Source organism: Microcaecilia unicolor, chromosome 1 (assembly GCF_901765095.1).
Source record: "Microcaecilia unicolor chromosome 1, aMicUni1.1, whole genome shotgun sequence".
NCBI classification, from domain to species: Eukaryota; Metazoa; Chordata; class Amphibia; order Gymnophiona; family Siphonopidae; genus Microcaecilia; species Microcaecilia unicolor.
The window spans coordinates 577,270,436-577,292,333 of record NC_044031.1 but is presented as its reverse complement, the minus strand read 5'-3'; the positions used below and the strand labels follow the sequence as shown (position 1 = coordinate 577,292,333).

The following is a 21,898-nucleotide window of genomic DNA, read 5'->3' as shown; positions in this document are numbered from 1 at the left end:
ACGCGCATCTGAAAAATATTTATTTTTTATTTTTGGGCACGCGTAATGGACGCGTGCCAAGTTGCATTTGGTGCGCTTAGGTCATTACCGCCTGGATTCTTTACAACTAGGTCAATGGTTGGTGGTAAGGTATCAGACCCAATATGGACGCGCGGCAATTTTGCTGCACGTCCGTTTTCAGCATTTTTTTGTTGGTGCACTAAAAAATAATTCTGCGCGTGCCAAAACACGTGTCTACACTACCGCAGGCTATTTTTCAGCGCAACTTAGTAAAAGGACCCCTTTGTTTTTTCTTACGCTTCAGGTAGTGTTGAGATCCAGGACTCAATTAATTCTGTACACTTTTGCAGATAGTGTATCAGCCCAAGAAGGGCAGGCAAGGCAAGAACACAGTGATATTGTCAGTATAAATAAAGTGAGAAAATTAATCTGCCTGGGGATTGCATAAGTACATTGAAAAGTACAGGTGAGAGAGGGGAGCCCTGAGGCATCCCACACACTGCTCTCCAGCTATCAGAAATGACATTGTCTGTCTTAACCACGTAACTACAGACCTTAAGCCCAAAAATCAATCCAGTGCATTTTCATAGATACCACATTGGACAAGATAATCTACCAGCCTACTAAATCAAAGGCACTAGAAAGGTCAAATTGTAAAATGATGGCACATTAACCTTTGCTTAACAAACTCTTTCCCTGTGCCACCAATGCACCAATTACTGTTTCTGTTCTATAGTTCAGCCTGAACCCAGATTTGCTTACCATGCTAATCGGTGCTAATGTCCACTAACAAGCAATTATCAGCACTAATTGGTACTAATTAAAATTTATATGTGCAACTTTCTAAGCATGCTCTGTAAAGTGGTGTAAGTAAATTCTAATGCGGGATCACAAGGGATGTGGCCATGGACGAGTCATAGGTATTCCTGAAAATTATGTGCACGGTTATAGAATACACCCAATCTGCATCTAAATTAGACCCAGGCATTACACCAGGTTTTAGTTGGTATAAATGGCTACACCTACATTTTAGTCATAGGCGCTACGTGTATTCTATACACTGCGCCTAACATTGGTGAGGTTTATTGAATAGTGCTAAGCACAGATTTTTTTTTTTTTTTTAAGGTGTCATTTACTCCAAAATCCATACTAAAATGAATATATGAAACTGATAAAAAGTGCCCGAGTATGAAATGAAGATCTTTTAACTATTTGACTCCATAGATTTTAAAACTAGTCTGTCTGGGTAGCAGCACTGGCTACCTGGATAACTAACGCTCACCAGGCCAAGTTAGTGATATTCAATGACATTACCCAGCTAATGCTATTTAATCTTGTGTCTGACTACCTTGGCACTATCTGGGTAGTGTATGTGTGAAATTAAGGCAGACCTAGAAGTTATCTGGGTACTGTCTGTTCAGTGCCAGTGTTCAGAAAACTGAGGGCAAGTTAGCCAATAGCTGTTTAAACATGTCCGGTTATTGGTGCCACATTTTGGCAGTATCTGGATAACTTCCAGCAGCCACCAAATACAGCATTGTATTGAGGTACAGCCACTGAATATTAAGGTATTAAAACAGTGCTGTCCACATTGCTAAAGTTCCAATCACCCAGCTACCAGTCATAGAAGTAGAGGCATTGGTAGGTACATATGCCATCGTAAGATTTAGGCTTATGATACCTTTCATTTGCTATCTGGTTCCATTCCCCTCTAGCTTCCTCAACCCCTCTCCATTATCCTTAGATTTCACTTCTTTCTTTAAACATTTAATTTGTGCTCTCATGTTCTTCCATCTCTTCCTTTCTGATTTACTCATCCCCAATTATCCTCTCTCATGCCTACACATAACCCTTTCCCTAATTTACTCTCTCCTCTTAGGTACCCCCTGGCATGCTTGCCCTGGCTCTCTCATACCTTCATTACCCCTCTTGTGTGTTTGTGTCTTCTCCTCCCTTCCTCAAATTTGTTTTCTGTACACAGAACCCTGAGCCCTCAGTCCTGGGATCACAGAAAGCTACAGACCTGCTGTTTTTTGCTGTTACAGTCTATCGTATTGTATCTCCACAAAAAAGCAAGTGAATAATGAAAAATAGGTTCAATAAAAATAGCTCCCAACCCCTTCATAGCACATACTTATCTTGTTCTCAAAACAGCCTGTTCGCCGGCACCAAACCTCCAAACAAAAATTGTGCTGGAATTTCAAAAGGACACCATAATGACGTTATTTAGTGATGCAAATTCAAAATCAATGTGCTTTACTGATTCAGTCACAGAAACATTGTCCATTGGATTTATCATTTAAACCCCTGGGATCTGTAGACGTCATGAGATAAATCCAGTGTTCTCTTCTCAGCAATGCTTTGTCCCAATCTTCTCCTCTAGCATTAGGAAAAATCTTGTCTATTACATGGCATTCAAAATCTTTGAATTGGTGCTGATGTATTTTATTGTGTGCCACTAAGGGAGCTTAATATCTCGTATGTAATAAACTATGACGGTGCTCATTCATCTGGACATTTAAACAACGATTGGTTTTCCCTATGTAAATTTTATTACAGGGACATCGGAACAAATAAACAACTCCACGAGATTTACAGTTGGTAAAGTTCTTGAGAAAATAAGTCCTATCAGCCACTGGATTCTGAAAGGATATACACTCCTTTAATTACACACGTTTGACAACAATGACACTTGAAGTGGTCCCTCAATGTATCCACTTGCCGTGTCATCTGTGGTAACACCGCCGGGCTTTCAATTCTTTTAAGTTCTGCCCCCCTCGAGAAGGCGGCAACACGCAAAGAATTGTCTTTAAAAACTGGGTATGATCTCATAATGTCCCAGTTGTTCTTTAAAATTTTGGCCACCTCTTCCCCTCCCTTCATGTATTTGACAACACAAACATTCATTTTCTGATCAGGGTCATGTCTGTCATCCAACAACCATTCACGATGATTGTATTTTGATCTGATGTATGTAGATCTCAAAACCTGATCAAATAGCCTCTTAACCTCTACATCCAAAAAAAACGCACGTTCTTAAGAAGTGAAAGTGAATTGGAGTGCTTGATTCTGCTGATTTAAGCAAGTAACACATTTCTCCAAGGTGTGAAGATCACCCCTACAAAGCAAAAAAATGTTGTCAATGTATCTTTGCCACAAAAAAAAACATTATCGTGAAAGGGGGAATCAGGGAACCAATCCTTCTCAACCTTTGCCATAAAGATTGGCAATAGTAAGTGCAAATGTTGCACCCATTGTTACCCTCAAAATAGGGATAGCTTGGCCAAATCAAACAAAAATTTTAAAGAACTGGTACATTATGAAATTGCACCCGTTTTTTGAAGACCAGTGTCTGTGTGTTGCTAAGCCTGCCAGTGTTACCACAGATGACACGGCAAGTGCATACATTCAGAGGTCACTTCAAATATGGCCATTGTCAGACATGTGTAATTACAAAGGAATGTATATCCTTTCAAGATCTAGTGGATGGTAAAACTATTTTCTCAAGAACTTTACCAACTGCAAATCTCGTGAAGTTGTTTATTTGTTCTGATGTCCATGTAATAAAGTTTACAGGAGAACCAATCATTGTTTAAATGTCCAGATGAACGAGCACTGTCATAGTTTATTACATATGAGAGAGGGAGCTCCCTTAGTGGCACACAATAAAATACATCAGCACAAATACAAAGATTTGGAATGCCATATAATAGAGAAGGTTTTTCCTAATGCTAGAGGAGAAGATTGGGACAAGGCATTGCTGAGGAGAACAATGCTGGATTTATCTCATGAAATCTATGGAACCCGGGGGTTTAAATGATAAATCCAATGGACAGTGTTTCTGTGATTGAATCAGTAAAGCACATTGATTTTGAATTGCCATCACTAAATGATGTCATTACAATGTCCTTTTGAAATACCGGCACCATTTTTGCTGACTGTTTTGAGAACAAGATACTGTAAGTATGTGCTATGAAGGGGTTGGAAGCTATTTTTATTGAACCTATTTTTTATTATTCACTTGACTTTGGTGTCTCCAGGGGAAACTGTAGGTCTTGTGAGCTGTATGAAAAGTAATGTTGGTGAAACGGGTCCCTCTAAACAAATCAAATGGTGCAGTTAAAAAAAAAATTATAAACACTTATCAACACTTATCAACACAATCATATGGAAACAATTCAACTGTATTTAAAGACCCCTCAAGAGGAAGTGTCTTATAATTTAAACCTGCTTGGACAAAAGTCTACTATAAGACAGCCTCCACAACACATCGAATCCTGCAAAATGTTCTAAAATGCCATGTGGTATTATAAGAAACTTAAAATTATATTAATGTTTTGATGTGATCTCAGTAAGGCTAATATACAATCCTTCCAATGCAAAACACTATGCCCAAACTTGTACAAAAACATACTGGGAACCTCACCATAATATAACAGCATTAACTCCCAGGACTCGAAAAGGAAAAAAACCTTTCCGATGAAAAGGAAGCACTGTAAATACTACACAGAGCTCTAAACCTCCAACAGACCACCTAGTAAAAAGGAGGGGATAAAAGAACCCAGAACAAACAGAACTGCTGCATTCTGTACATAGAAACTACATGCTGGCAGAATACTGCATCTTGGTCAGAAGCTCAAAATCCAGACAGACCCTCAACAGCTTTCAGTTCTTCTGTTTTCCTGCTGAGAATGAATAAGTAGTAAGAACAGTGGTGTGACTGAGAAATATTTTTGTTGGCTCTCTCATGTTGCAGCAGCAGCTATACCATTGTCCTATTTCTACAAAGTTGGAATATCTAAGCACACAGCTATGTGTATGAAGGCAGGCAGTCAGCTTGCTGGTTTAAAGACCTGCCAGCGGTTGGCTCGGCTTGGTTAAGCCTTTAGGCTGTTGAAATGCTGCTCAGTTGGCAAACTAGAGTTCAAGTCTACTTCTAACAAGACAATCCTCTGATTAGTAGCAGGACTTGCAGCTGGCAAGGTCTGAAGTCTCCATTCTATTAAGTTAACTAGGTGCTGCTTCTGTGCAACAATTTTACAGTAGAAAAGCAAAACAAATCAAGGCGGCTGTTCTTTGAGACAGGCTACTGTTCTATCATCCTCATGTCATAATCATTCTTAACAAAATATATGTCTGCTTTCCACATAATGTGCAAAAATAAATAAGTATTGCAGCTAAATGGAAAATCTGTTGAAACTGTAACGTTTATGGCAGTTCAGATTTTTGGTTTATTACTATCCACCCCTCCCCCTCCAAAAAAACCTCCGTAAGGTATACTGCCATCCTGATGGGTTATATATCATCTTTCTCCCCTCTCCTCTGGTTCTTCTGTAGACTTAGCCATGTGGCTCTCAGGTTTGAGGCAGGTGGGCAGGACCCTAGATTGTCAGATTTTGTGAAACCCTGAGCCCACAAGGCTAGTACAAGAGTTCTGCTCCCCATGGCTCAGATCTGTTGAGGCACATACTGAAGTCTGTAGAAGTTGGGAGCATTTGTTTTTTCCAGTGGTAGCAATAGCAGATGTGTAGGTGAGACATATCAACCTGGACATCTCATCGACACATCTGGTTGGTGGGAGGCCCCTTGACTTGTAAGGGAAGAGAGATCAGAGATGGATACAGAAAGAGAGACGGAGGACAACAAAAGAGATGACAGGAAGAGGCTAGATGATGGGATTGGAAGAAAGAAAGAAGTGAGACTGAGTGGAGCATATGGCTTCTGAGGGTAATGAGAAGGCCTGAAGAAAGAGTGGACCAATTTAAATATATATGTGTAATGCCCCTCTTATGAGCATTCTTGTGCCTGAGACCAACTTGACTGGAGTCTCCCTTGGTATGGAAGACTCCATTAGGCACTGGAATAGTTGACGCCTGGTACCACCACTTGGGGAAAAAAATGTTATTGGGTGGGATTGGCTTCCTCCCTCCCCCCCCCCCCCCCCCCCCCCCCCCCCCCCAGGAAACTCAGGCCATTATATAGCTTTTCAGCAAGCCTTGTTCAGTTCATTGAACTATTTTTACAATACAGTGGTGGAAATAAGTATTTGATCCCTTGCTGATTTTGTAAGTTTGCCCACTGACAAAGACATGAGCAGCCCATAATTGAAGGGTAGGTTATTGGTAACAGTGAGAGATAGCACATCACAAATTAAATCCGGAAAATCACATTGTGGAAAGTATATGAATTTATTTGCATTCTGTAGAGGGAAATAAGTATTTAATCCCTCTGGCAAACAAGACCTAATACTTGGTGGCAAAACCCTTGTTGGCAAGCACAGCGGTCAGACGTCTTCTGTAGTTGATGATGAGGTTTGCACACATGTCAGGAGGAATTTTGCTCCACTCCTCTTTGCAGATCATCTCTAAATCATTAAGAGTTCTGGGCTGTCGCTTGGCAACTCGCAGCTTCAGCTCCCTCCATAAGTTTTCAATGGGATTAAGGTCTGGTGACTGGCTAGGCCACTCCATGACCCTAATGTGCTTCTTCCTGAGCCACTCCTTTGTTGCCTTGGCTGTATGTTTTGGGTCATTGTCGTGCTGGAAGACCCAGCCACGACCCATTTTTAAGGCCCTGGCGGAGGGAAGGAGGTTGTCACTCAGAATTGTACGGTACATGGCCCCATCCATTCTCCCATTGATGCGGTGAAGTAGTCCTATGCCCTTAGCAGAGAAACACCCCCAAAACATAACATTTCCACCTCCATGCTTGACAGTGGGGACGGTGTTCTTTGGGTCATAGGCAGCATTTCTCTTCCTCCAAACACGGCGAGTTGAGTTCATGCCAAAGAGCTCAATTTTTGTCTCATCTGACCACAGCACCTTCTCCCAATCACTCTCGGCATCATCCAGGTGTTCACTGGCAAACTTCAGACGGGCCGTCACATGTGCCTTCCGGAGCAGGGGGACCTTGCGGGCACTGCAGGATTGCAATCCGTTATGTCGTAATGTGTTACCAATGGTTTTCGTGGTGACAGTGGTCCCAGCTGCCTTGAGATCATTTACAAGTTCCCCCCTTGTAGTTGTAGGCTGATTTCTAACCTTCCTCATGATCAAGGATACCCCACGAGGTGAGATTTTGCGTGGAGCCCCAGATCTTTGTCGATTGACAGTCATTTTGTACTTCTTCCATTTTCTTACTATGGCACCAACAGTTGTCTCCTTCTCGCCCAGCGTCTTACTGATGGTTTTGTAGCCCATTCCAGCCTTGTGCAGGTGTATGATCTTGTCCCTGACATCCTTAGACAGCTCCTTGCTCTTGGCCATTTTGTAGAGGTTAGAGTCTGACTGATTCACTGAGTCTGTGGACAGGTGTCTTTCATACAGGTGACCATTGCCGACAGCTGTCTGTCATGCAGGTAACGAGTTGATTTGGAGCATCTACCTGGTCTGTAGGGGCCAGATCTCTTACTGGTTGGTGGGGGATCAAATACTTATTTCCCTCTGCAGAATGCAAATAAATTCATATACTTTCCACAATGTGATTTTCCGGATTTAATTTGTGATGTGCTATCTCTCACTGTTACCAATAACCTACCCTTCAATTATGGGCTGCTCATGTCTTTGTCAGTGGGCAAACTTACAAAATCAGCAAGGGATCAAATACTTATTTCCACCACTGTATATATTATATGAAAGCATTAAGACATTTTACTAATGAGAAATATTTGATAATCAACTTAATACCAGTGGTTGCTGGACATCCAATGAGGGACTGAGCCAGTCTGGCCTGGCCAATCTCTGCTGCCGGGCTCCAAGTGCTGGTTGCACTCTTAGGAGCTTTTCTGTTGCTGGATTTGGGCACTAATATTGCCCCTGAAGGCCTTGTTCTGAACTTGCTCCAAAGGGATGCTCTATCACTGCTGCACCTATTCCTGATGAGCTGATCTGGTGTCTTCAGAAGAGGCATCCAGTAGCCCCTTTCCTGCCAGGTCCACAGCTCTTATCTCTTTTGTGAGTCTAGCTTTCTCTGATTCCAGCTCTTTAGAGCCTATGTCCTGCAGTTCCAAGATTTCCACAATACTACTAACTAGCATTTCTAAAGCGCTACTAGGGTTACACAGCGCTATACAATTTAAACATAGAAGGACAGTCCCTGCTCAAAGAGCTTACAATCTAGAGGGGAGCCTCCCGGTCAGCTAAAATGCCAAGAGACAGATCCCAGAATATCTCTGTATATTTGAGTAAGATGAGTTAGAATTCAGGGAATCAGGGAAGTCATGGCTAGATTGCCCGCCCCAGTTATATTCAGGTGAGGAATTTTCCCTACCCCCCCCCCCCCCAACTGACCAACTGTGTTTAGTGTGTGTGCTTTATTCACCAACTTTAATAATCATCCCTAAAGTGTGTAAATGTTGATCATTAGTCTGAGCAGTTTAGACATCCAGCCCATTGTGCTGTTCTGTTCACTGAGGGGCCCCTTTACAAAACAGTGGGAGGTGGGTAGCGTGTTCCTAATCGGCACTACCTCCGGGTAGTGCGTGTGCCCTGTGGTAATTGAGTTTGGCGTGCACAGAATCCCATTGCAGAAAATATTTTTCTATTTTCTACCATGGTTGGCGTTCCTGGCGATAATCGGCAGTGTGGCCATGTTGGCACCCACTGCATGGTTACCACACTGGTAACACATGAGCCCTTACCACTAAGTCAATGGCTGGCAGTAAGGGCTCAGGTGGTAAATAGGCACACACACACACACACATTAAAAATGGCCTTTTCCCCAGCCATCGTAAAAAAAGTGGCCAAGCGAGTGCCCAAAAGATGTGCTTACACTACCGCAGCTTTATCAAAAGACCCCTGAATGTATCAAAATGTTACTTTTTCAGATTCCTGCTGCCAGAGGTTTGGCATTTCAAGCGGCAAGATTATGGACTACAATCGCATCTATTTTCCAGTCTTCTCAATCTTATATTGTTTTTAGGAAAAATTTGAAAACTCTTTTTTTGTTTTGTTTGTTTCAGAAGTATGTATCCTATTCTAACTTGATATTAATAATTATTCTGTACTCTAGCCAACATATATATATTTTTTTTAAATTGCTGAATTTATGGCCTGCCTTCCCAGTTAAATAAAACTGGCTTCTTAAAAATTGTAACCTGCTTAAAACTGTGAGGTAACAATGGGATAGAAAATTGATTTACCATTACCAAAACTAACAAATTGCATTCTGTATGTGCATGATAACCAATGTGCCTCTTTTAAGTGAGGAGAAATGCTCGGCACCTGTAACAACCCTGATATATTCTGGATGGACTCTGGTATTTATCATATATTTTGGTAACCCATTGGAAAGAGTTAGCATAATCTAGTTGACTCATGATCAAAACATGTACAAATTTATACGTTGATGTTCTATCTAGTACAGATCTAAGGGACTATTTAAATTTAGTGCTTTAATCAATTTAGGTGACATTGAAGAAATATGGCATCATTTGTCAGCTAATGTAGGAAATTGGTGCACACTAATCCCCAAATTATATAAAAGTTGCTAAAAATTGCTTGCAAAAACTGGGGCATGTGCACAATTGAATAATGAGCTAGTTAGTGTTTGGCTTAAGCAATTATTGACACTAATTGGATTTAATTAAAATATATGCACGTAAATTTAGGTTTGGGTTCCACATCTAAATTTTACAGATGAGTTCAAAGAAGAGGGCACCAAAATGTGAGAGTCATGGGCAGAATGGGGGCATTACTAAAACTTTAAATTGGTAGTGTTAGAATGGGGATACTTGCCTAATTAATGTTCGAAGATTTGCACCACATTTCAGTTGGTGCAAATGGCCATGCCTAAAGTTAGGTGCAATTTTTGGGCATAAGTGCAGTTTATTGAATAGCACTTTTTCAGCCCCGATAATTTTTTGGGCATCATATCTAGAATTTACATCAAAAGGGGTAATTCTATAAGGATGAACACATGTCTGGCTAAACACTATTTTGTAAGTATACTCTTGCATGGTGGAGTTTGGATATTATATTAGTTTTGTTTATACATTTATACTGTCTCTATGGCTACTATAAGTGGTCATGCTTTAAAATACAGGTGCATATTTACTGTGCTATGCAAGCATTCTATGAAGAAAAATAAGCACATAACTCTTCATAGAATGGTTTGGATATGAGCATTTCTTCCAGTTATATGTGTGCAAGTTACAGACCAGTGGTTCCCAACCCTGGTCCTGGAGGTACCCCAGCCAGTCAGATTTTCAGGATATCCAGAGTGAATATTCATGAGACATTAGCATGCACTGCCTCCACTGCCCATGCAATCTCATGAATATTCATTGTGGATATGACCGGCTGGGGTGCCTCCAGGACCAGGTTTGGGAACCACTGTGTTAGACTATATAAGTCTGAGTGTGCTCTAAAACTGGTATAACTGGACATCTAAATGTAAGTCCTGCTGATGTTGGCTTGTGCTAGTTATCAACCAGTCTGCTAGATCCAATCTGGAACAGAATAGAGAAGCAGACCTTATAAAGAAAACCAGTTAATTTATTGGTTGCTCAAAGCTCCCAGGATTTACAAACCAATGCCCGTCATGGCCACATTTCGCCAGAAGTACAGGGCTGTGTCGGGGACAATGAAAACCAGCTGATGTAAAACTACAGACTTCACCAAAGCTGGGTCTATTTTGAAACCATAAAAACCATGGCGAAACATGGCCATGTTGGGCATTGGTTTTTAAATCCTGGGAGCTTTGAACCAACTAACAAATGAACTGCTTTTCTTCATAAGGTCTGCGTCTTTCTTGTGTGCTAGTTATCTGGGCACTGAGAAACCCATTATCTAATAGGTGCTCCCCAAGCAGCATCAGACTCTTATGGAGATGCCAACTTATAGAATTGGTACTTAAGGGCCCCTTTTACCTAGCTGCGGCAAAAGGTCTCACTTTCCTGCAGGAGATGGCCGAGCAGCAAGTAAAGCACATGTCCCACAGCCATTTGGGGGGGGGGGGGCAGCCCTTACTGCCACCCATTGAGGTGGAGGTAAGGGCTCCTGCACTAACCCGGCGATAACGGATAATGGATGCCGGGTACAGTCCAGCACTACATAAATAAATTTTTTGTAGCACTGGAAATGACAGTGTGGTAGGGGTGGGAAGTACCGCCAGGCTGCTGCGTAGCCTGGCGGTACTTAGTGAGCAGTAAGCCTGCGTTGGGCTTACAGCTGCTTAATAAAAGGAGCCCTATATTTGTACCACAGGCAATATGGAAGGTTAAGTTAACTTGTTCGTGATCAAAGGTTAACTTTGTTTCATTGTAAATCGGAAGTTGCATGATCTGTATTGTCCTTTCCAGCAATTTAATTGGGAGTCCTTCGTGTGTTTTTGTTTCATTTTTCTTCATAGGTATGTGACTCTGACACTATGCTTGATCCAGCATCATCAGTTGAGATGGTAAAAGTTTTGGAAGAAGATCCTATGGTTGGAGGAGTTGGTGGAGATGTACAGGTAACGATAGTACTCCTGTACCCTAAATATCTTCCTTTAAGATATTGATGATTCTGTAGATTAGAGTCTTGAGTTTAGATTCTATCAGTATTAGTTCACCCTTATGCAACAGAAAACCTTTAAAATAAGTTTTCCTTTTCTTCATCTAGTAAACGGTCTCCCTTGATTTTTTTAATCTTGTATCTTCCACTCTGTTTCTGTGCCTTTTCTGTGCTAATTGTAGCGCTATAGAAGTGTTAAGTAGTAGTAGTAGTAATAACAGAAGTGCAAAACATACATATTTGATTACATTGAGCAAGCTTGCCTGCAATAGAACTTATGCTTTGAGAACACCAATTGCTGAGTTTTTGTACCCTCAAAGAATCTCTAAAAAGTCAGAAAGCAATTGCCTAAATTTATACACCTATGAATCACCATCCTAATAGGATTTTATATAGGTTTGACAGGATTAGGTCAGGTGAAGCAATAGTGGTACCTAAGGGCATGTTCACTAAAGTGTGGTAAAACCTACAAGTGCTTAATGCTTGATAAAGTTTTAGCTGTTCAGGGAAGTATTTCATAGATTCTCATTGTAGGTTTTTTTTTTTTTTTTTTACTTTACTATGTGCCAAAACCGTGTAGCCAGAATATTACTTCCAGGTTGCAGTTGGTGTACATTTTTCAACTGAAAAAGATTGGAGCCAGGCTGGGATGTAAATGTTTAAATCTGGTCTTACAGGCAGGTGGCATAGACGGCCGAGCCAACTGTACAGTCATACTGACTGACCATATGTGGAAGGTGCAACACTAGAGACTAGATCATCTCTAGCTATTCAGGATATATGACCCTTGAAGTCATTGTCCTCATGTTGATTTTCTGTATTAGAAGCACTTAACCAGCTAATAGCTGAATACCTTAGACCAATGTTTCCCAAGTCCAGTCCTGGAGTACCCTTTGCCAGTCAGGTTTTCAGGATATCCACAATGAATATGCATGAACTTGATTTGCATACACTGCCTCCATTATATGCAAATATTTCATGCATATTCATTGTGGGTATCCTGAAAACCTGACTGGCAAGGGGGCACTGCATTAGACTGCGTCAGCGCTATCCAGAGACAGCGAGATTCAATAAATGGATGTTGGATGCCCAAAGTTAGGTGCTGGGATGATGCACTAAGGGTCCTTGTACTAACGTGTGGTTAAAAAAGGGGGCCTGCACTAGCGTCGGCGTGCTGTTTTTAACATGCACGCTGAGGCCCCCTTTTACTGCAGCAGGTAAAAGGCTGGCTGTTTCCCAAAAAGAAATGACCATGCATTAAGTGAATTGCTTGCCGCATGGTCATTTCAGGGGGGAGCACTTACCACTAGTTATTGAGATGGCAGTAAGGGCTCCCATGCTAACCTAGTGGTAACCGCTGCCCGATTACTGCTGTGTAAGCACTTGCACTACAAAAATAGAAAATATTTTTGTAGCACCGGAAATGGCACGTGTTGGGGGTGGGAGCTACCGCATGGTAACCCGGCAGTAGTTCCAGATTGGTTCACACCAATCCTTTAGTTAAAGGGTCTCTAAACTAGTATACTAGCTTTAGTGTGGATTTTGTGCCTAACTTTGGGTGCAAGCTCTTTATGCCTGCCAAAAGCTGGTGGCAGGTGCACAAATGCAGGTAACATATAACTTACCTAATGTCTTGGAAAACCCCAGACCTGCCTATTCCCTTCCCCATGACCACACCCCCTTTGCCTATGCCCCTCCCATGGCCACACCCCTATTGCATATACCCCTCCCCTTTGGAGTCATGCTGTGAAATTTAAATGTGCATGTTCTAGAATGGAGCACAGGGCAGATTAGTGTGTAAACTCCTAAATAACTGCCAATTAAGTGCTTGTTAACTCCAATAATTGTTAGTGCCTAATTAACTACTTCACACATGGATCTGGGATCTGGGCCCAAACTTGGGCTGCCTAAATTGAGCCTGAATAGTGACAGAGCAGTCGGTTGAGGCAGCAAAAGATCTGGATACTGATAATATTTAATTTACTATCTGGATAAGATATCCAATATATTAGAACAGCTTTTTGCTATCCTAATTTATCTAGATACTATTACTGTTATCTTTAACAATGGCATTGACCACATTATCGGGATATTCACTGTTGGCCACCATCTGGATATTGGCACTGGGTATTGTTTAGTTGCCGTGGCTGGTGTTTAAAAACACTGATCATGGTTGTTCAATATTGGGCTGTCAGTTTTCAAAGCCGTTTATCTAGTTAAGTAGTGGCGCTTGTACCTTGGTTGTCTGTAAATTGCACTCAGACAGTATGACTGAATTTACTTGTATAATTCTATGGCCTGCTTACTCGGCCACGTTTCATGGAGCTGTGAGGCAAGATCAGAAAATGTATATAGATAACTTAAAGTTTGTGCCTTATTAAGCTATCTGTGCTTAAATTCATCAGGACTTTCAAGTTTTCATAGTAAATGCGCAACTTTGGGCAACGTGCCCAGGTAGAGAGTGCCCCCTAGCTTTGTCTAAAAACAGAGCTTGATAATTTGCCCCTAAATATTGTGAGTTTTTTGCACAAATATCATGTTTTAATTAGAACTTATTTCTAACACTTCATGCTGCCATGCTGCTTTTGAATACATATAAATTATTTACTTGGCAACCCAACAATTTGACTGAACTTGCAATACAGAAATCTCAGGATTGAATAAGTTTGATGTACGAGGAGATGACAAATGAATTACATCTTTTTTTTTTTTTTTTTCCTTTCCTTTGCAGATTTTGAACAAGTATGATTCCTGGATTTCCTTTCTCAGCAGCGTCAGATACTGGATGGCTTTTAATATAGAGAGAGCTTGCCAGTCCTACTTCGGCTGTGTGCAGTGCATCAGCGGACCTTTGGGAATGTATAGAAACTCTCTACTTCACGAGTTCCTTGAAGATTGGTACAATCAAGAATTCATGGGCTCCCAGTGTAGCTTTGGTGATGACAGACACTTAACAAACAGAGTTTTAAGTCTGGGATATGCAACCAAGTACACGGCTAGATCAAAATGCCTTACTGAAACACCAGTCAAGTACCTGAGATGGCTGAATCAGCAGACGCGTTGGAGCAAGTCATATTTTAGAGAGTGGCTGTATAATGCAATGTGGTTCTACAAACACCACTTATGGATGACCTATGAAGCTGTTATCACTGGATTCTTTCCTTTTTTCCTTATTGCCACAGTCATCCAGCTTTTCTACCGTGGCCGAATATGGAACATCCTCCTTTTCTTGTTGACGGTTCAGTTAGTAGGCCTTATAAAATCGTCCTTTGCCAGCTGCCTTAGAGGAAACGTAGTTATGATTTTCATGTCTCTCTATTCAGTGTTGTACATGTCAAGCCTACTTCCAGCCAAGATGTTCGCAATTGCCACAATAAATAAAGCAGGGTGGGGAACATCGGGCCGAAAAACGATAGTAGTCAATTTCATAGGCCTCATTCCAATATCTGTGTGGTTTACAATCCTCCTAGGTGGCGTGATTTTCACTATATGCAAAGAGACGGAGAAACCGCTTTCGGAATCGGAACAGATGGTTCTTATTATTGGTGCAATACTTTATGCATGCTACTGGGTTATGCTGTTGACATTGTATGTGGCTCTGATCACCAAGTGCGGCAGAAGGAAGAAAGAACAGTATGACATGGTGCTTGATGTATGATATCTAGTTACTCTAAAAAAAAAAAAAAAAAGTATGCAACAATACACAATCATGAACCCTTATGAGACTTTAATCTAGGAACTATAGAATTAGTGGAATGGAGCAAAGTCACCAAGGGAAATGCAACACTGCTGCTGGAACTTGAACACATGCATTTTTTTTTACAGTTTTTTTTCCCAAAGAAAGCCTTTCTTTGAGAAAATAACACACATTTGAACCTATGTTATCTCCTAGACAATAGGATAACATATTTGTGTTTTATGCACTTTACTGTGCATTTGCTTGACAGTGTTATGTTCTATATACCTCACTGATCATGCTTATGTGGGTGGTGAAAGTAGGGAAGGAGGCCGAAAGCTCTGCGCCTTTCATTATGGGTTCTCCTACTGGCTTGTGAGTTTGTGGTTGTGGGGGTAAATCCATAGTGTACTGGAACCAGAGGTTCTTGCAATGCCTTATAATTTATGAACTTTGTAAAATTTTTTTTTTTTACTTTTGTTTTAAGGAAGGGTCTTTGGTTGCCAAATGTAATGCCAATGGTGAACTTTAAAGCACATTGGGCAATGCTGTATTTTTATATTATTGTATGTTTTATTAATATGCCAATTTTTTAAAATTACATATTTTATATTATCTGCCAAAACATTTTTGTTTTCTATTCTCTTTTAATGTGTTTTTAAATGAATTCCTACTTGCTATTTTAAAACTGGCCAAAATGTGAAACTTTTTTTTTTATATTGGTTCATATCATTCACGAAAGAATAAAATGATTTTCTATACATTTTAAAACTGATGAATAGTTATTTCTGTGAAACATTTGAACTTCTGTCTTGAATTTAGGTTATTGCAGTTTTCAAGAAATTTTTTTTATTTTTTTTTTTAATAAAGATTTTTTCCTCCAAACATACATGTAGTCTTATGCATAACAAAACTGAGTTGTCGAGCTATGCATTTTTTCATAATATTTCAGTGGAATTCTTAAAGATCACATGAGAATCTTGACATAACAGGACACAAATCTCATAAAGAGCAAATTTTCAAAGGCCTGTAAGTACTTTGCTCCTACTTCCCTTTGAATACCAAAGTGTACTTGATCCACTTTTGAAAATTGCCGTAGAAAAATATGCAGAGTTCTGTGCCTTTCTTACAAAATAAAGCACACGGATCAGAAAACATAACTTTGTGAGTTTAGATCAGGGAAAGGAAATGAGACACCTACTCCTTAATCGTGGAAAAATGCAATTATGTATTCTCCATGGATACTTTTACCCAGATAATTTTAGACAATTTACCTAGCTAAACAGGCATTTACCTGCATAAACAAACTCTGCAAATTAACCATAAATAACATGATTATATTGTTACACATTTTTGAAGAGAACAGAATAGAAATCAATAACATTGGGGATGACATTTTAATATGAATGTATATCTCCATAATTTATTTCTTTGGGGGTGGTGGGTGTGCTTAACTAAAAAGGCACTGTGATAAAGCAGAAACTTTCATAACTAACAAATATTTCAGTACTTTCAGTTTAGGAAAGATGTATATGGTGTACTTCTGCTGTAGAAAAACCTACATACATTAGAGTACCCAGGAGGTCTCAGCATGCCAAGCTCTATCTAGGATGGTTTTGGTATGCACACGGTTGAAAATCTATCCCTTATGGTCACAAGATGGATAGCATTAAAAAAAAACAAAACAGTTTTTGGTTTTCAACTGTTTAAATCAAAGCTTTGGTAGATTCCATTCATTTTATCAGATTTCCTAATTTTATAGAAAACTGAAGTAATTGCCTGTATTTATTCTAGCAATTATTCAATGTATTTCCAATACAGAATGTATTGTACAAATGATTCTATTATAAATAAAAATATTTTTGATAAGAGTATGGCTAACTCATGTTTGTCTACATATGTTTTAGACAGTGTGATATGTAAGTTTTACATGATCAAAAATAAAATATGTAAGGGGTAACAGCTCTAGGATTTGATTATACTGTCTTTCTAAGGTACAACCAAAGTGGATTTACATGTATTATGTGCAAATATTTTCTCGCTCCCTAGTGGGTGTTAATCTGTTCGTGAGCCCTTGTGCCTAGGCCGAGGCTTAGGAAGGGTCTTGGCCTAGGGTAGACCAATCAGGTGCCATGCAATACCACAGCCACAAAGTCCCGCACACTCAGGACACTGAACTAGCACCAGCAGAAAAGGGAGATAGACCACTCAGGTGGGCCTCATGGCTGAACTGGAACCAAGTAATACACTAGGGAAGGGTAAAAGAACAACGAGGTGTCCCAAAAGGGACTGGAGCACATGCAATGCACACAGCACTAGCTAGCTAGTGATACAAGGGAAGGGTGACAGACAAAAAGCTGGCAGGTACAGGCTACGACCAGAGGAAGAGAGTGCAAACAAAGGCTACACAAGCACAGGTAGCAGAGGCAAAGCCCGCAGGGGAAAAAGGAAAGCCAATGACAGAATGGGACACAGACTCTACAAGAGCGAAGCTCCACAGGAATACTCTAGGCTGTACCATACAGCTCTCAAATATACTAGGCTGTGCCACACAGAACTCAAGGGAAAGGGAAGCCTCTCATAGGAACATTCTAAGCTGTACCATACAGCACTCAAGGGTAAAGGGAAGCCACTTATAGGAATACACAAGGCTGTATGACACAGCACTCAACGGTCAAGGGAATCCACTCACAAGAATACACAAGACTGACCATACAGGACTCAAAGGTAAAGGGAAACCACTCATAAGAATACACAAGGCTGTGCCACAGAGTCAAATAACAGACACGAGACAAAGGGGAAAGCAAGCAAACAGGGAAAGCTGCCTTTATATACACCAAACAGATAAAAAGCAATGCACACAAGAATCAGGAGGCAAACACAAAAGCAGGCTAAAGGGAAGGCTGCTTTAACACACAAGTCAGGAAGAAACAGGGCTTACACTGCAGTCAAAGGTTTAAAGCAAACAAAGGAGAAAAATAAACAACGTTCTTACCAGAACTCAGCAGCACACAGAGACAGAGCACCCACAGCTGCAAGGAAAGCAAGGTAATCAAGGAAAGCAGCTAGGCTAGGGAAACAATCAAGCATACGCTGGGAACAACCAGCACACAGGGAAGCTAAAAGCAACAAGAAAAGTAAGCAAACTCCAACGGATGCACAGTGTGCTACTAACACAGACAGAGAGAGAGGGAAAGAGGCTCAACTGACGGAATCAAATGCTAAAGCAAAGGCTGTAGGAAGAGGTAAGGTTTAAATAGGTCTGGCTTATGACGTCTGCTCGTCAGCTCAATCCCTGATAGGCCAATCAGAAGTGAGTCCCAGTCATTCCCCTGCCTGTCTAGCAGAATCATAACAGTGGGCTCACAATCTGTTTTGTAACCTGGTGCAAAGGGGAGGGTTAAGTGACTTGTCCAGGGTCACAAGGCGCTGCAGTGGGAATCAACCTGGTTCCTCAGATTCTCGGCACAATGCATTAGGTCACTCCTCTACTCCATTCTTGAAGGTCCATCAAGCCTACCATCCTATAATCAAGGGGTTGCATGTACCAGCAGGATACCGAGGAGATCACTTTTTATTTCACTCTTTTTCTCAGAGATAATTGTGTCTTTCCTATGCTTAAGTAACAGTGGTTTAAAGGTATTTCTTCCAGGAAGTTGTCTAAACCAGTAGCACCTAACCTGATAATGGAGGCACCCCAGCCAGTCAGGTTTACAGGATATCCACAATGAATATTCATGAGATAAATTTACATGCACTACCTCTACTGCATGCAAACGTCTCTCATGAATATTCATTTTTGATATCCTGAAACCTGATTGACTGGGGTAGCTCCAGGGCCAGGTTTGTGAACCACTGGTCTAAATGCTTTTTAAATGCAGCCAAGCAAACTACTTGGACCACAATTTTTAGCAACAATTTCCTAGTTTAATTGTACATTGAGTGATAGTGTTTGATAGTTTAGTTTTGTCCATCTATCTGTATAAGTTTTGAGTAGCTAAAATATGCTTGCCTAGTTTCATTAAAGCAAGCAGATTTAGTCTGAATGATATTTATAACATGCTTTATTGCAGTCAACTTTGCAAGTCATCGATTCTGAGGAAGAGATATAGATATGTGGAGGGGCATTTTCGAATGGGGGCGCCCATCTCTGAGGATGTTCCCGTGAAGGGGCGGGGCATCCTGTATTATCGAAACAAGATGGGCGTCCATCTTTCGTTTCAATAATACGGTCGGGGATGCCCAAATCTCAACATTTAGGTCGACCTAAATGTTGAGATGGTCGAACTTAGAGATGGACGACCTGGTTTTCGGCGATAATGGAAACCAAGGACGCCCATCTCAAAAACAACCAATGCAAGCCCTTTGGTCATGGGAGGAGCCAGCATTCGTAGTGCACTGGTCCCCCTCACATGCCAGGACATCAACCGGGCACCCTAGGGGGCACTGCAGTGGACTTCACAAATTGCTCCCAGGTGCTGAGCCCCCCACCACCCCCCAAAACCCGCTCCCCACAACTGTACACCACTACCATAGCCCTAAGGGGTGAAGGGGAGCACCTACATGTGGGTACAGTGGGTTTCAGGTGGGTTTTGGAGGGCTCCCATTTACCACCACAAGTGTAACAGGTAGGGGGGATGGGCCTGGGTCCGCCTGCCTGAAGTGCACTTCACCCACTAAAAACTGCTCCAGGGACCTGCATACTGCTGTGATGGAGCTGAGTATGACATTTGAGGCTGGCATAGAGGTTGGAAAAAAATGTTTAAAAAAAATTGGGGTGGGAGGGGGTTAGTGACCACTGGGGGAAAAAAGGGAGGTCATCCCCCATTCCCTCTGATGGTCAACTGATCAGTTCGGGCACCCTTTCGATGCTTGGTCGTGAAAAAAATTGGACCAAGTAAAGTCGGCCAAATGCTCGTCAGGGACGCCCTTCTTTTTTTCCATTATCAGCTGAGGACGCCCATCTCTTAACCATGCCCCTGTCCTGTCTTCGGTACACTGCCGACATGCCTCCGTGAACTTTGGTTGGCCCCGCAACGGAAAACAGTTGAGGATGCCTGATTTGTGTCAGAAGATGGGCGTCCTTCTCTTTTGATTATGCTGCTGATAGTGACATAGTAGATGACGCCAACCAGTCTGCCCAACATATATAAACTCATTACATAAAGTATGATGTAATACTTCATATGATCTTGATTTGTCCTTGCATTTTCAGGGCATAGACTGTGGAAGTCTGCCTGGCATGGTCCTTGTTCTAAAACTTCAGACGATGTCATCGAAGCCCCTGAAAAGCTCCACTTAAACCCATCCAAATGATCAGGGCACAGGCTGTAGAAGTCTGCCCAGTACTAGCTTTGCTTCCCAATTACCATTGTTGCTACCTAATCTCCTCTACGCTTCTTTGGATCTATTCCTTCTAAACAGGATTCCTTTGTGTTTTATCCCACATGTTTTTGAATTTCATGTTTTCATCACCAGCTCCTGTGGGAGGGCATTCCATGTATCTACCACCCTCTCGTGAAAAATACTTCCTGACAATATTCCTGATTTTGCCCTTCTTCAACCTCAATTCATGTTCTCTAGTTTTACCACCTTCCCATCTCTGGAAAAGTTTGTTGTGGATTAATACCTTTCTGATTGAAAATTATTATGACTGCTTTGCTTATCTGACTGCTTCACAATTCATAATAGCAAGCAATTTTGATTTACTTTTTACACTAACATAATTAGTGTAAAAAGTAAAATCGAGATTGCTTGCTATTATTGGATTAATACCTTTCAAATCTTTGAACGTCTGTCATATCACCCCTATTTCCCCTTTTCTCCAGGGTGGAGGAGTGGCCTAGTGGTTAGTGCAGTGGACTTTAATCCTGGGGAACTGAGTTCAATTCCCACTGCAGCTCCTTGTGACTCTGGGCAAGTCACTTAACCCTCCATTGCCCCTGGTACAAAATAAGTACCTGAATATATGTAAACCACTTTGAATGTAGTTGCAAAAACCTCAGAAAGGTAGTATATCAAGTCCCATTTCCCCTTCCCTCCCTATACATGTTCAGGTCAGTAAATCTACCTCATACATCTTTCTATGCAAACCCCATACCATTGTCATTGTTTTTCCTTGAACTGCTTTGTCTTTTTACATCCTTAACAAGATACAGCCTCCAAAGCTGAACACAATACTCCAAGTTGGGCCTCACTAACAACTTGTACAGGGGCATCAACACCTCCTTTCTTCTGCTGATTATACCCAGCCTAGCATCCTTCTGGCCATGGCCACAGCCTTGTCAGATTGTTTTCTCACCTTGAGATCCTCAGACACCATCACCCCAAGGTCCCTCTCCTGAGCTGAGCTCACAAATCTCTCCCCTCCTACCTGGTACATCTCTTTTGGAGTTCTGCACCCCAAGTGCATCACTCTGCACTTCTTGGCATTAAATTTTAACTTCCAGAGCTTTGAGCATTCTTCTAATTTTTGGAGATCTCTCATGATTTCTACTCCCTCTGGGGTCTCCACTCTATTGGCCATCTTCGTGTTATCAGCAAAAAGGCAAATGCTTCTTTCTAACCCTTCAGCAATATCTCTCACAGAATCAGCCCCAGCACTGACCCCTGAGGGCACACCACTGCTCACCTTTCCTCCAAGCAGATTCCATTTAGTACTACCCTCTGCCACCTGTCAGTCAACCAGTTTCCAATCCAGTTTACTACTTTGGGTTCCAAGTTCAGCCAT

The 21,898-nt window shown here is 41.3% G+C and overlaps 1 protein-coding gene across 1 annotated transcript in view; it reads left to right on the top strand.

The window, feature by feature from the left end:
• HAS2 (hyaluronan synthase 2) overlaps positions 1-16,908 on the top strand; it is an 80,271-nt gene extending 63,363 nt beyond the window's left edge. Inside the window, exons 3-4 of the mRNA XM_030218627.1 lie at positions 11,350-11,451; positions 14,224-16,908. Coding sequence (XP_030074487.1) covers positions 11,350-11,451; positions 14,224-15,150 — 1,029 coding nt within the window. The 3' untranslated portion in view covers positions 15,151-16,908. The remainder of the gene's footprint in view (positions 1-11,349; positions 11,452-14,223) is intronic.
• Positions 16,909-21,898: the final 4,990 nt, after the last annotated feature.